Source organism: Mangifera indica, chromosome 2 (genome assembly GCF_011075055.1).
Source record: "Mangifera indica cultivar Alphonso chromosome 2, CATAS_Mindica_2.1, whole genome shotgun sequence".
NCBI lineage: Eukaryota > Viridiplantae > Streptophyta > Magnoliopsida > Sapindales > Anacardiaceae > Mangifera > Mangifera indica.
This window is the reverse complement of record NC_058138.1, coordinates 6,398,495-6,413,568: the sequence shown is the minus strand read 5'-3', so window position 1 is coordinate 6,413,568 and position 15,074 is coordinate 6,398,495. Positions and strand designations below refer to the sequence as shown.

Below are 15,074 nucleotides of genomic sequence, written 5' to 3'. Positions count from 1 at the left end.
AGATTAAATTCGGTTTAAATCACTAATATTATGTTATTAAAATTGAAATAAATACCTCTTAATCCAAAAACACTAATTAATGATGGATTGATTATTAATATATATATAAAAAAAACCACATTTGATATTGGATCACTGACTATCTGTAACAACACTCCAACCTAACTGAATTTTATTAGGTTCATAAACGACATGTCGTCTACAATCTTGGTAAGAAGAATAATTTAATGGCCTTCAAAATTAACAAGCAGACACCTTATAGTTTTCATTATGTATAAATTAATGTTTTTTAATAGAAAGACTAATAATGCCAAGCTGTTGATCATGTAAAAATAATAACTAGATATGGAAACAAAATCAGAGAAAATGTCCCATCAACCTTTGTAAGTGACAACACTAATTAATATTAATTTTGACTTTATATTTATATAGAGAAAGTTGTCCTCAGCAAAGTTAAAAGCATTGTAATCTATCTTCATCATCTTCAGTTCTGTTCTCTCTCAATCATTCAGAAACCACTCAAAAATACTTTCACTCACAAACTTCTCTGAAACTAGTTCCCTTGGTTTCTTGTTTACCCTCAAATCTTCTTTATTTCACCTATTTCCCTTAATCTATTTGATTTTGCACCTTAGTTGTCCTGTTATTATCTGTGTTTTAGTTATTTTCATTTGCTTCACTTCTGTTTTTCAAACTTGAAAGAAGTTAAAAAAAAAAAATGGTTGATTGTGCCGGGAGTATCGGGGGTGTGTTGAGTCCTGTCCTTGAAGTTGGCAAGTGGTTGGCTGCTCCGATTTGGCGTCAATTCAAGTATTTGTACAACTACAAGACCAATTTCAAAAATCTGGAAAAACAGGTCGATCAGTTGAAAAATACAAGAGACGAAGTTCAGCTTAAGGTTACTGCTGCTGAAAGAAATGTGGAAGTCATCAAACAGAATGTTAGGGACTGGCAGAAGGATGTGGAGAAGACAATTACAGAAGCAGAACAGTTGATTCAAGAGAAAGCAAACAACCCTCAATGTTTCAAGGGATTGTGGTCCAACTACAAACAAAGCAAGAAAGCTTTCAAATTAAAGCGGGAGGGTTTTGATCCACTCCTCCAGAAAGAAAAGGAGTTCGATCAAGTTTCCTTTACTACTATTCCACAAGATATCTGGCTTAGAGCTAATGAAGATTATTTGGCATTCGAATCAAGAACCTCTATGGTGAAGAATGTATGGGATGCTTTAATTGATGAGAATGTGTACATGATTGGTGTTTATGGGATGGGTGGTCTTGGGAAGACTACTCTTGTGCAGGAAGCTGGAAGGAAAGCAGAGAAGGATAATTTGTTTGAGGACATTGTTTTTGTTGAGGTGACGTTGAGCTTTCTTATGATTATTTTGAGTGATAATTATTTATATGATTGGTAATATTAGAGTGAAATTAATAATAAACGATTGAAAGAAAATAAGATAGCTATTAGTTTAAAATTATTCTTCTCTGTTTGTTATTCTTAAATTGGCCATCTTATTCTTGTCTTATAGGTAACACAAAATTTGGATGTAGAAAAAGTTTTAACAAAAATTGCAGAGAAGTTGGGCGTATTCAGTAACGAGACTGAAAGAGCAAATAAGTTATATGAGAGATTGAGAAGCGGTAAGAAGATCCTTCTAATTTTAGACAATATTTGGGAAGATATTGATCTCAAGACTATCGGTATTCCTTCTAAAATGGATCGTGGAGGATGTAAAGTAATGTTCACGACAAGAAACTTAGATATATTGGAGAAGATGGGCTCCACAAATAATTTCCAGTTGGGCGTTTTAGAAGAAGAAGAAGCTTGGAACCTATTCAGGAAGATGGCTGGTAATCTTGTTATAGAATTTTCACTTGTATGTTTTCTTGGTTTGTCCAATTTTTATAACGTCCAGATTTATTAATCTTTATAACCTTATTAAATTTTTAACAATTTTAATTGTTTAACATATAAATTTTAAGTTTACCGGTATCTCCTATTGCTAACTTAGTATTTTGTTTTTTGTTTGTCATTGACATTAATTATAAGGTGGAATTAGTATAATCTTATTTTAAACTTTTCTTATTTTCAAATATGCAGAGTACACATATAAATACACATGCAATTAGTATAATCCTAGCTCTATTTGCAGGTGATGTTATTCAAACACATGAATTGAATTCTCTACCAAATGAGGTATGCAAAGAGTGCGGAGGGTTGCCCATCGTTATTTGTACCATAGCAAAAGCATTAAAAAACAAGAGTCATCCATCTAATTGGAAAGTGGCATTGCAAGAATTGAGAGCTCCTTCGCCAACAAAGTTCGTGGGATTCCTAGAAAAGGAATACATGAAGATGGCCTTAAGTTACAATTATTTAAGAGATGAAGAACTTAGGAAAACGTTTTTAATTTCTAGTCTAATGGAAAATAATACTTCCATTTCAGACTTATTCAAACATGTTGTGTGTTTGGATATACTTGAAGGAGCTAATTTGACAATGGAAGATGCACGAAATAGATTGGATAAATTGGTTCATGACCTCAAAGATGCTAGTTTGTTACTTGACGGGTTTAGAAGCGAACAATTTTCTATGCATGATGCTATTCGTGCTGTTGCTATAACAATAGCATACGTTGATCACCATGTATTTACATCGAAAAATGACATTAAACGGGAATGGAAGGATAAAGATGAACTCAAAAAATGTACAAAAATCTCCTTACATGGTAGTAGTACTATTATTAGTCAACTTCAGCCTAAGGATTTGGATTGTCCAGCTCTTGAATATTTCTACATGTCAAGCTCTTATTTAAAAATCCCGGAGGACTTCTTCATAGTGATGCCAAAGCTCAAAGTTTTAAATTTGGCTCAACTGCACCAATCGTCATTGCCATCATCCCTTCATCTTTTGAAAAACCTTCAAACGCTATGTTTAGATGATAGCACAATTAACGACATTGCTATTATTGGAAAGTTAAAGAAACTAAAAGTCCTCAGCTTGAAACAGTCATTTATGAAGGATTTGCCTAAAGAAATAGGCCAATTGACTGAACTCAAGTTATTAGATTTAAGCTATTGTAAGCAATTGCAAGTTATTGTGCCAAATGTGATATCAAAATTATTGCAATTGGAAGAATTTCATATAAAGGGATGCCCTATTCAGTGGAAGGTTGATGTACTCAAGGAGTTAAAACTCTTATCTAATCTCTCGAGTGTAGAATTGGATATTAGAGATAACAAGGTGCTACCTAAAAACTTGTTTGCCAAAGAGCCTAAAAGGTACAAAATATCAGTAGGAGATTGTTCGGTCCTATATGAAGAATATGGCGAACTTGAGCATTATGGGAAACATGAGTTTTTGAGGGTGTTGAAAGTTAACTTTAATTCTATCAAGTCACTAGAAGAATTATATGGATTTAAGAACGTTGACCTCTTACAATTAGCTGAATTTTCAGAAGATGAGAACTATGTTGAGGATTCAAAATTTGATTTGCAGTCTAATGAAATCATGCCTCTGTTTAATGAAAAAGTTTGATTAACTATAACTTCTTGCATTTCTCTATTAAATATTCTTGTTTTCTTTTATGCTTATTCACATTTATTCACATATAGTTGTGATATTGTTTTTTAAACCTCTTTTTGCAATTCCCTTTTTTTTTTTTCTAGTGATTTAAATTTACAATTTGATTTCACTACCAAGTCCTTCTCTTGAATGTCCATATAATAACACAATTTCTGTCAAATTGATTTTAGTAAATTATTTTTTTAAGTTTCTTCTCATATAAGTTCATACATATATTGAAACAACAATTAACTTTGGTTGCAGGTTGTTTTTACCAATTTTAGGATGTTGGTTTTGTACAATATTAGTCTGGGAAAGATTTGGGACAACCGAATTTCAACTTCCTCTCAAAATTTGAAACAATTGAAGTTGCAGAGATGTGGAAAGATGACATATGTGTTTACATTTTCCATAGCCAAAAGCCTCAAACAACTTCAAAGCCTAGAGATAATAGATTGTGAGGTTTTAGAGAAGATTATTGAAGAAGAAGATGGAGCAAAAGTTGTTGTTAATTCTATCTTTCCACAGGTAACCAAATTGGTGCTTAAAAGTCTACCAAAACTTGCAACTTTATATCCAGGAAGACATGCTTTAGAATTCCCGATGTTAAAAAGGTTGGTGATAGAAAATTGTGAAAATTTGACTTCAACATATTTGGGCTTGCGAGATGATAACAAGAAGGGTGCACTTCCAATATCAAAGTCAAAATTCCTCTGCTTAGAGAATAAGGTATGAATTTCTTGTTTTAAATATGTGATTCTTAATGTCTATTTTTGCTTGAACCAAAATCTTGAAAAAAAAAAGAAGAATGATCAATTGAATTTAGACAATTCTGTTACAGGAATAGACAAGAGCAAAAAATCAGTGTAATTTTGAAACAAATTATCTATAGACGCTATCTAATATGAGTCACACATTTTAATTGCATTATGTGATTCATAACATCTCTTTTATTTTTATTTTTTGTTGAAGTAATACTAAGTTGTGAAATCGAAAAATATAATTTGATTTTTATTAGAAATATATTTAATAGGTGCATGGTCTGTCTTATTATTGGAAAGCTTAATGAGTTGACTGAATTAAGAGGAAACAGGAAAAATTTAAGTTTTTCCAAAAGTATGTAATAACGAATAAGTCTTTAATTAAAATTTTTTTTTTTTATGAATATGTAGATCAATTGCAATTTGGAGAATTTTCTATTACGGGATGGTGTGATAAGCATTGGATGGATTAGTCAATATAAAGTTCTTTATATCTGGTGGGATATCTCAGCAAATATTCCATGTGGACTCTTTCAAAGATTTCAAAGTGTTAAGAGGCTTGATCTACGTCGGTGTGAATACAAAGAAATTAATAGTGTATGTAATCTTCCAAATCTTGAAGATCTATACGTAGAAAAATGTGGGAAATTGACAAGTCTAATGCCATCTTCAGCTTCTTTCCAGAATCTTAAATTCCTAAATGTCTATGGTGTGGATGGGTTAGTTGCCTTAACAACACCTTCAGTGGCTAGAAGCTTGGTGCAGTTAAGAGAATTGAAATTATCATTTTGTGAAATACTGGTTGAAATAATAGAGAATGAGGGAGATGCAACAACAAGTAGCAAAATTGTTTTTGACAATTTGAAGTTGTTGTACCTTACACAGTTACAATGTCTTACATGCTTTTGTTCTGGGAACTACTCTTTCAATTTCTCATTGCTAGAAGAATTAACTATAGAAGAATGTCCCAATTTGAAGACTTTCTCTCAAGGAATGTTAAGCACTCCAAAGTTGCGCAAAGTCAATTACGAGGGATTGGTAATAGAAAATGAGGGGAATGATCTTAACAAAATTATACATGGATTGTGCAAAAAGAAAGGCGAGGTATATATGCTATCAATTAATTTGTTTTTTGTAACTACTTATTTATGCAAGTTTAGTTAGTTTTGCAAAAAAAGACAAAGAATTAATGTAATTTTTAATTACTTTATATTGAAACAATTATCAACTTGTAATGCAGGAAATCTCCGTTGATGTCAAGTACAAGGCATTCAGAGATGATAATTCTACAAAAATTTGCTACGACCAACATCCAACTTCCTTCTATCAAAATTTGACATGCTTGATGATTTGGAATTGTGGAAATATAAAATATGCATTTCCACCCTCCATTGCCAAAAGTTTCCATCAACTCCAACAACTAGTGATAAGTGATTGTAAGGCTTTAAAAGAGATTGTTGCAAAAGAAGGAAAAAATGTTGTGGTCAATTTTGTCTTTCCAAATTTAACCTTATTGAAGCTTCAAAATCTACCAGAACTTACAGTTTTCTACCCTGAAATACATACTTCAGAATGGCCAAAGTTGGAAGAGCTGGTCGTGGGAAATTGTGCCAAGTATCTTAGCTTCAAAGAAAACAACGAGGAGATTGAATTTAACATTTTAGATCCAAAATCTATCTTCTTGGAAGATAAGGTATGAATCTCTTATTTCATTGTTTCTTGAAAAAAACAAAATTAACATTACCTATATGTATTTTAACATTTTATTCAGAAGTTTAAATATGGAATTCTTATCTTCTCTAATTTTCCTTGGAACTAAATTTAGAAAATTTAACTCAAATATATAGATTTGATTTGAACAATTTCTCTTTAGGATTATATCAATTAAAGTCATTTAATTCCTTTTTTTTTTAAATAGATTATCAGTTATGATTTTAGAAATCAACCATAAATATTTATTTTTACTTTGAGAAAAATGTGCAACTTGCATGCATACTAAAAAGGATGATAAATTCAAAATTAGTGTAACTGGATTAAACTTTTGTTTTGAGAATATCAAATACTAACTGAATTTTGTTTTGATGAATTTGTAGATCAACTCCCATTTGGAGATATTTGAATTATGGAATGCTTCAGCAAAATTTACTTGGAAAAAGCAATCTAAGTCTCTTTATATCTCTAAAGATGAGTCAGCATATATTCCACTTGGACCTCTTCAAAGATTTCAAAATCTGAAAGAGCTTAAACTAATTAGCTGTAATTACAGAGGAATTAAGCGGCTATTGGATCTTCAAAGTCTTGAAGTTCTAGATTTATGGAATTGTGAAATGTTGTTGAGTCCACTGCTATCTACACCTTTCCAGAATCTTAAAGTTCTTAAAGTCAAATGTCACTCTGAGTTCTTTCACTTATTTACACCTTCAATGGCTGGAAACTTCTTTAACTTAATTACACCTTCAACGGCTAGAAACTTGGTGCAATTAAGAGAATTGAGCATATCATCCTGTGACACGCTGTTTGAAATAGTAGAAAATGAGGGAGATGCAACATTTAGTAGTGAACAAGTTGTTTTTAACAATTTGAACAAATTGTCACTTAAAAATTTAGGTCTTTCATTCTTTTGCTCTGGGAATTACTCTTTCAATTTCCCATCTTTGGAAGAGTTAATTATAAAATTTTGCCCCAAAATGAAGTATTTTTGTCCAGGAATGTTAAGCACACCAATGTTACACAAAATCAATTATGAGGGAATGGAGGTAGAAAATGAAGGGAATGACTTGAATTCAACTATGCAACAAGCACACAAAGAAAAGGTATGCATTAAATTAATTAGCTTAAATAGATTTATGCAATTTTTTAATAATAATATATTTTTGGGGGTGTTAATTATAATAAATTTGTTTTAAAAATGTTGACCTTGATTCCACATAAAAAAAATATTAGTTTGTGCATATACTAGGCATTATTATATTTAACTAGTGGTCACCACACATTTTCATGCTGCTTTACTAGGATACAACTGGCTATCAATTTATTATATTTTTTTCTCCTTGGTTCCTGTTGAAAATAGTTAAATTTTTTTTGTATGTTTTTAAGATAAAATTAATTTTAAATTGATTGACACATGTCTTTTCTTTAGGTTGGCTCCGATATAAGGACATTGAATTTAAATGGAAGGGATATCATGGTGATTTGGCAAGGAGAGTTTCAAGAGAACTTTTGCATAGTAGAAACTCTTGAATTGATTATGGATGAATATAAATATATTCCAATTCAAATCCTTCAGAAATTTGTTAATCTTAAAAAGCTCATATTGAAAGTGAGTTCATACGAAGAACTATTCTCGTTTGGAGAAGGTGAAAAGGACATTGGAGTAATCACAAACTTAAAACAATTAGAATTGTGGGGGCTTTTTAATTTAAAGTGCATTTCAAAGCAAGACTCTCGACTGAACTCAATTCTTCAAAATCTTCATTCTTTATATGTAAACCATTGTCACAATTTGACTACTTTGCTGCTGTCTTCACAATCTTTTGAAAATCTAAGGACTTTGAGGGTACATCATTGTAATGGAATGCAAAACTTAATGATATCCTCAACAACCAAAAGTCTAGTGTGCCTTGAAAATTTGTCAATAAAAGAATGTGAAATAATGATAGAAGTACTAGCAGATGAAGGAGATATAGAGAATGGTGAAATTGTTTTTAAGAAATTGAAGTACTTGACCTTGAGTGGTATAGAAAGTCTCACACACTTCTACTTTGGGAATTACACCTTAAAATTCCCATTATTGGAAAGTTTATATGTGAGTAGATGCTTTAAGATGAAAACTTTCTCTAGAGGAGATTTAAGCATGCCAAGGTTAGTAGCGGTGAATTCGAAAAACTGTTCAAGTGACCTAAATTCAGTCACACAACAATTACAAAATGGTACGTATTCATTTATTTAACAATATATTTTTTATTAGAGTTCCCCATTCTCCTTAATTGAATTAACTGAAATCAATCATGTATGGTCTTTAGTATTGAATTAAAATCCTCTAAGTGAGAAGCTAAAGTAATAGGATGTATGTGATTTTCAAGTAATGAGGTGTTTATTGGCGAAATTCTTCATCTTCTAATTTAATTATCTACTGTTTTTGTTTTTACTAATAATGTCTTGTTCTTTATGATAACAGATTGTGCAAAGTTATGGGAAAGATTCCCATGGTAGCAAACTGCAAAGTCACATGGTAAGTGTATGGTTTTAGATGAGTTTACATTTCTTTTTATCCAATCATATAAATTTTGGTAGAGCTAGGCGTCTAATGGTAGGGGTGTTTAAAAATTTACTTTGGTTAATTGATATTTTCGATTCAGTTTCAGTTCAAAAATTTGTCAAACTAGTTGAGTTAACTGGTTTTGAACAACCCTATCTTATGGCAATGACTCATGTCAAGTTTGCTCTGGCATCTAGCTTCATTTTCCCATCAATTTCAAACCGTCATGACAACCACATGATAGAGTTTGATTTGAGCTAAGCTTATTCGAGCTTGAATGTTAACTCAACTTAATCGAGCCCAAAATGAGCAATCGTAGCTTGAACCATGGTGTTAAGAATTTGTTGAGTTTGAGTTTGAACTTGATTTGGAAGGAATTTGTTTTAATACTATTTATATATCTGCGTGATGACTTGTTGATATAATGATGAATACCCCAACTTATAAAAGTGTTGTTTTATTTGGGTTTTTAGTCAATTATTCAAACTTCAAAGCTTTCCTTCCCTAGTAGTCTTAATTCCTTTTTAAAGCCTTTTCCTCATCTGGTTGTTCTTCATCTTGGTCAACGCTGCTTTGTGGTTCAGAACGCTAGAAATGGCAATTCATTCTAGACAGTGATCTTATACATTCAATTACAATGTACACGTGTTCAAATTGTTTTTCCTGGGTCCGGGTTTTGTCTTTTTTGGTGCTTTTCAGTTGTAGTGGTAGTTAAATCCTTTAACCCTTTATATATCATTAAATTTTCAAGATCTTCATTAACAATTGTAATTGACTACTGTATGAATTAGCAAAGCAGAGTTTTTGCAACCCAAAAGGATTCTTGTGACGTGGGATGTTCATATATATAAAACATCTCTCGTGTTTTGTTGATACGGAATTCCCCTAAGATGTTACACATCGGTATCACTTTATGTGGATATTCGAAGATGAGGATTTTGATAATTTCTCTGTTCCTACTATTCTATCTGTTCGTTATCTCTGCACCTTCATCACTGATGTAGGAAATACGCTTTTTCTAGCAATCTTTTCTTTGAATTGGATATATCTTTCACAGGTGTCTGTTAAGAAGAGAACGCTGAAATGCATTGCAGATTACATTGTTGATGTAACTTGTAAACCGGCTGGACTCAGTCACAACTATGGAGCCATATTTATCGTGTAAATTGTCTTGCTAATTCTCAAAGTATATTCACTTTCACGTTTGATTCTGAAGTTTCTAGTCTCAAATCCATGTTTCCTTTCTGTTTCCATCTTCTGGTGTGTTTTCAGCCTTTTCTCTATAATTCCCTGGAGGTCTGTGGCTCTATGTGGTTCTCCTCTGCATCGGCCTAGCTTCTTCCCCTGAGTTCTTGGGTCCTGTGGAGGCGCCGTTCCGCTGCTAGTCTATTTTGGCTTGGGTTGACTCTCGCAGCTGCTTTGGTGCTGAAATCCTCTCCTGTTCTCTTGCCTTTCTCCTTCTGTGGAGTTGCTGATTCCCGCATCCCTCTCCCCTGTTGGTTCTCCCCTGCATCGGGGTTCATTGGGTTTGTTGGGCTTTTGCTGCCTTACTGCTGCCGAATTTAAGTTCTTGGCTGCCGGTTCTGCTGGCACCTTCCTACGTTTGATGGTTGCTGCTTTCTTAATCCTTTCTCTCCCAGCATCTTTACTTGTCTCTCCTGGAGCGTTCCAGCAGTGTTTTTGCGCGGGTGATTCTTGGTTGTGGTTCCAGTAAGTTGCTTCTTAGTGAAATGGTTGCACATTGGTCCATTTCTGTGTTTGCTCCTGGTTCCTGGGATGCTGCATGCTGTATCAGGGGTGTGCCGGTTGACGCTTGATACTGTTGGCTGGGTTCTTCTTGCTGTCTTTGGCGTCCTGCCATGCCTGGATTGCAATTGGTTATTTTAATTTCAGTTGGTCGTCTCTAGTACGCTTTCTTTTCTCAAGTGGTTTGTTGTTGGTTTGCAATTGAGTGAGAGTTTTAGCCATTGGGCTCGTGATGTCTTGTGCTTGGAATGTTTTTTGGCAATCCTGTGGGATGGGCTTAGGTTGTCTTTGTGTCCCCGTTTTCGAGTTTTTAATGTATATATTTACTTATAAAAAAAAAAAAAAAGATTTGAGTTGGAAGTGTTTCTGTGCATTCTCATATTGGATTCTTGCGATCTAGGTTGTAAATTCTTGATTGCAAATAGGGGTGGATTCAGGCCGGGTCGAGCCTGAACACCCCTTGGCTCAAGTTCAGTTTGAATAGAAAATAATTTGGTTCGAGTTCAATTCGAATGAAAAATGGTTTAGCTCGGTTCGGTTAGAGTTTGGCTCGATTTCATAGCTTGAATCAATAGTTCAAATTCATTACTTGATTTGACTCAAATTAATTACTTGATTTGACTCAAATTAATAGTCCAAATTGATGGTTCGAATGTATGGCCTAGATTCATGGCTCAAATTCATGATTCATCAACAAAACGATGTTGTTTTATCCAAATAATATCCAAAATTTTTTATTCGGGCCTCAAAATCGAGCTATCAATTCAAACTACTGAATTCAAACTGATTCGAGCCATAAATTCTAGTTGAATCGAGCCCTGAATTAGAACTGTTGATACGAGCCTCAAATTCAAGCTAGAACTAAGCTAAACACCCGTTGGCTAAAGTTTGGCTCGAATTGAAAAACAAGGCAAATCTTTCAGTTCGAGTTTGGGCAAAATTTGAATCAAACAAATTTGAACTAAGTTAAATCAAATTGAATCGGCTTTCAAGACCAAGCTAGCTCGTATCATATCTAGACCTAATTGCAAACCATGAATGTTTATAGTAAACAGGTTATTTTTGGTGCATTGAATGCACTTTGTATTCATAACTGTTATACAAATATCTATCACTTGAAAAAGTTAGGTTTTTTAACTACTCTTGAAATACACCGTCCTTACTATTTTTCTGGCACAAGTAAAAAGGTATATTATAATCAATTTAGACAAGTGTAACTTTTTGTTAATTGATGTTTAATTTTTTAGTTTATGCTTTGATCATTTGTTGCTGAGAATTTTGGCCTCATAGATATAGAATATGTTTGTAGTTTAACCATATGATCGTTATTTTTCCCACTATGTGTAATGCTCGTTAATATTTGTATTGTGACCATAACCAATTTGTATCATTTACAGTTGGTGTAGATCTATACACTGGTTGCAAACACATTTTTCACAATTTTATGTTATTCTTTGGATTGGATATGTTTCAAATTTTCTTGTTATTACTGCATACATAATTATGTTTTCGACTCAGAATGCCATCAAACATTATTCCATCACACAAACAAGTCAAACGGTCACATATAATTGACATACATTCCTATAATTACCAAATTTTTTTTTAATAGAATCTAACTATTTTAAGAAAGAAAAGATCCTACCAATATAGAGATCAAAACAAGTTATAATGTAGACATGACAATCTAAAGAGATATCCGACTAGAATAATCACCAATAATGAGCAATTCTAATTGATAATGTTGCCATTTATCAATCATAGTCTATCAATCATCACAGTTTGAATAATCACTAATTGTAATCTTTGTCATTGTCACTAATCAGATGTTGCCTCTAGAAATCGAAATTCCAACTTCAGGAAATCAATTACACAAAGAAGGAAGAAAGCATGAAGTGATATGAAGATAAAAGAGTTGGGATTGGGGTTTTACTGGAACTATTATCCAATTCAGACCTTTATATTAAGTTTTAGAAATTTGGAACTTGTGTTTCTTTTACATGATGGAGATTTTATCCACGGATCTATCTAGTTTGAAAATGAAGAATGGTAATTTGGAGAATTTTATGATGATTTCAAAATTTAAATAAGGTTCTTGACGAATTTTAGGCCGTATATATTACAATTCTAGTAAGTTAGTTAAATCTTAATTTGTTTTGTGTTCTCACTGCAGCCTTCGTAAATATGGTAAATTGAGAATGCCTATGCGATTTTGTGATTCTATTTTTGTTTTTGTTTTTGTCATTTGGATTAGTTTTGGAGTGAACATTCTTTTATATAATCAAAATAATATTGTTTTGATTTATTCATATAGAAAGTTTCCAAGCTTGTGAACTTGACACACTGAACACCCTTAAAGTTTAAGTTTAAAAATATTTAACTTAAGAATTTGAATTTGAGCTCATTTAAATTGAGCTTGTTTGAGCCAAATTCATTTTCAAATTTGAACAAGTTTGACTCGAATTTAACCTAATAATATGATAGAATTTGACATTTTATTTGGATTTTAAATTTATGAACTAACTCAGTAATGTTTTCAAATAAGTACCGTAAAAATATTGGTCTTTATTGTATGAAACTTGCTATTTTCCAAGCTCAAAAACCTTAAAACTGGCAGCAATTTAACAGAAAGAACTGTTTCAATGCAAAAGTGAAAGCACTAACCAAATGGGGGCAAAAATAAGAAACACTTGATTTTTCTATCAAAGTTTGCATACAGAAGACATAAATATACAATAATACCCAAATATATACACACTTATATGTGTTATTATGTGAAGGATTATAGCCAAGGGACTAATGATTTCACAAGCTCTAAAAACCATACAGCTTTCAAAGAAGTACAGCAATTATACAGCAGAGGGATGAATTTACAAATCCGTTTACTCTGAGAATACCCAAAAATAAGAAGAACAGAGACTGGTCGATTCAACATATGCTCGAGAATTCTGTTTGGAAGAACTTTACAACATTGTGCAACCTTCACGTGGCTCATCTTGATATCTTCATAGTATGATGTGATCATAGGAGAGTGAGTAGCTTCCACCAGAACATTTTCTATGTTTATCTAATTGCATTTGGATGTTTTTTTCATAATTTCTGTAATTTGAGTCATCTGCTTCTCTGCAAACTAACCACACTCTTGCCTCTTCAATGCCACTTTTAAATCAGGCCTTGCATTTAGAGTTCTCATGGCACCACGAACTATATGAGAGGTAAGGAAATTTTTCTGCAGAAATTTGTTTCATCAAAATTTGGAAACAGCAGGATTGTCCTTGCAATTGTCGATAGAATCCAGAAGATGCAACAGATGATCAATTTCTTGTACCTCAGAGCCTTGCATTGCATTCTCTTTGACAGATTAACGATTTTTTCACTTGAAACTTCGTTGCTAATCGAAAATCTAGACAGCAGCCATTACTACTAAATCTACAGAATGAGTCCTGGCACAAGGAGACTTGTGTTTTGTAACCTTACTGCAAAAATCATCTATCTTTATACACTTAATACCCTTCAAACTATAGAGTGGCCCCTTTCCCTGACCATGGATAGTTAGGTCGAAACTTTATGAAACAGATTTAGCGCCTAATTCAGGGCTACACTCTGTAACACAGAGGATAAACGGCTGTCATCCTGCTTGATCATGAATAATCCATTTCTTTATGGTAATTACCATGTTCAAGATCTAAAGTATGTCACCTAATGCAAACTCTGTCAAGCACATATCCTTCAAAATAGTACCGGCTTCATAACTTTAAACAAAAATACAAAATCACACAAGACAGAGTTAAAAAACAGTCCAATTACAAATCCGAGAAGCTAAGTAAGCCTAAACTAAACAAGCAAAGGAAATTTACCTGTATTGAGAAGCCATTATTGCAGATTGCCCTCCAGGAGACAGCAGAAACTTTTTAATTCTTTCCCATGTCATCTCTGAGATTTGCATAGGATTACCAACAATAGGATTCACACATTTCCAGAGTTTCTAATTCTTACCAACATACAAGTTCATAGCTCCAATTTTCTGTTTTACTGCCATCTATTGATCAATAGCAATTTCCAAGGCCTTTTTAAGGATTCCCATATCAAAAGCAATTGATTATATTACCTTCAGTCAGCATTATCTTTTCAAATTTCAAGGAGTTCAATGTTAGTAATACAACACCTATAAAGCTTTGGATATAATTCAAAGGTTTTCGACAACCCGACATCCCTCATATGACACTACTAGGAATGTTAATCAAGTTCACTGGTGAAGACAATGACAACTTCCTATGCTCTATATCTCCATTTTGTGACTGATTCAACAATGAAAGCTTTGGATTCATGCTAATAGGATCAAATTAGGTGATTTTCACTACCTTTTTGGACAAAACAACGAGGTTGATTAGGGCAACTGTTTGGCACTAAAGGCTGGTGTGGATAATGATTTTTATAACCATTCTAAGCAAGGTTGAAAAGAGCAAATCCATTCGGGCAAGGCCCATAACAGAACTCTTGGGATTATAGTTAGTACCAGGGTGGTGATAAGTTACAGGTTTCTTGATCTTCCAGAATATCAACTAATGTACTACTACATTAGCACTTCGCAAGTAGGGAACTTGTACATGAGCAAAAGGCATATTATTAGGGACTGAAATGTGTCATCGATTTTAGTCATTAATGAAGGGCCTCCAGCCACAAAACTTTTCCAGAGCCATATGATTTTGGTGATTGCAAGGAGAACAGCCAAGGCTTTGTGCAGC

The 15,074-nt window shown here is 33.0% G+C and overlaps 2 protein-coding genes across 10 annotated transcripts in view; both read left to right on the top strand.

The window, feature by feature from the left end:
- The first annotated feature begins 466 nt into the window (after window positions 1-466).
- Window positions 467-4,977, top strand: LOC123208489 (probable disease resistance protein At4g27220). Its single transcript, XM_044626027.1, has 6 exons — window positions 467-1,357; window positions 1,529-1,850; window positions 2,153-3,531; window positions 3,829-4,293; window positions 4,737-4,922; window positions 4,960-4,977. Exons 1-6 carry the CDS (start codon window positions 719-721, stop codon window positions 4,975-4,977), a joined length of 3,009 nt encoding a protein of 1,002 aa, XP_044481962.1. The 5' UTR covers window positions 467-718.
- LOC123199857 overlaps window positions 4,942-15,074 on the top strand; it is a 69,075-nt gene continuing 58,942 nt past the window's right edge. Inside the window, exons 1-7 of one of the 9 annotated variants that reach the window (XR_006498455.1) lie at window positions 4,942-5,429; window positions 5,566-6,018; window positions 6,419-7,138; window positions 7,465-8,254; window positions 8,503-8,556; window positions 9,641-9,744; window positions 9,856-9,886. Coding sequence is in view for 7 of the 9 variants with exons in the window: in XM_044614901.1 (XP_044470836.1) it covers window positions 4,986-5,429; window positions 5,566-6,018; window positions 6,419-7,138; window positions 7,465-8,254; window positions 8,503-8,537 (2,442 nt within the window). In the remaining 2 variants the exon portion in view is untranslated. The other 8 variants (XM_044614938.1, XM_044614915.1, XM_044614901.1 and 5 more) reach the window with 8 other exon arrangements.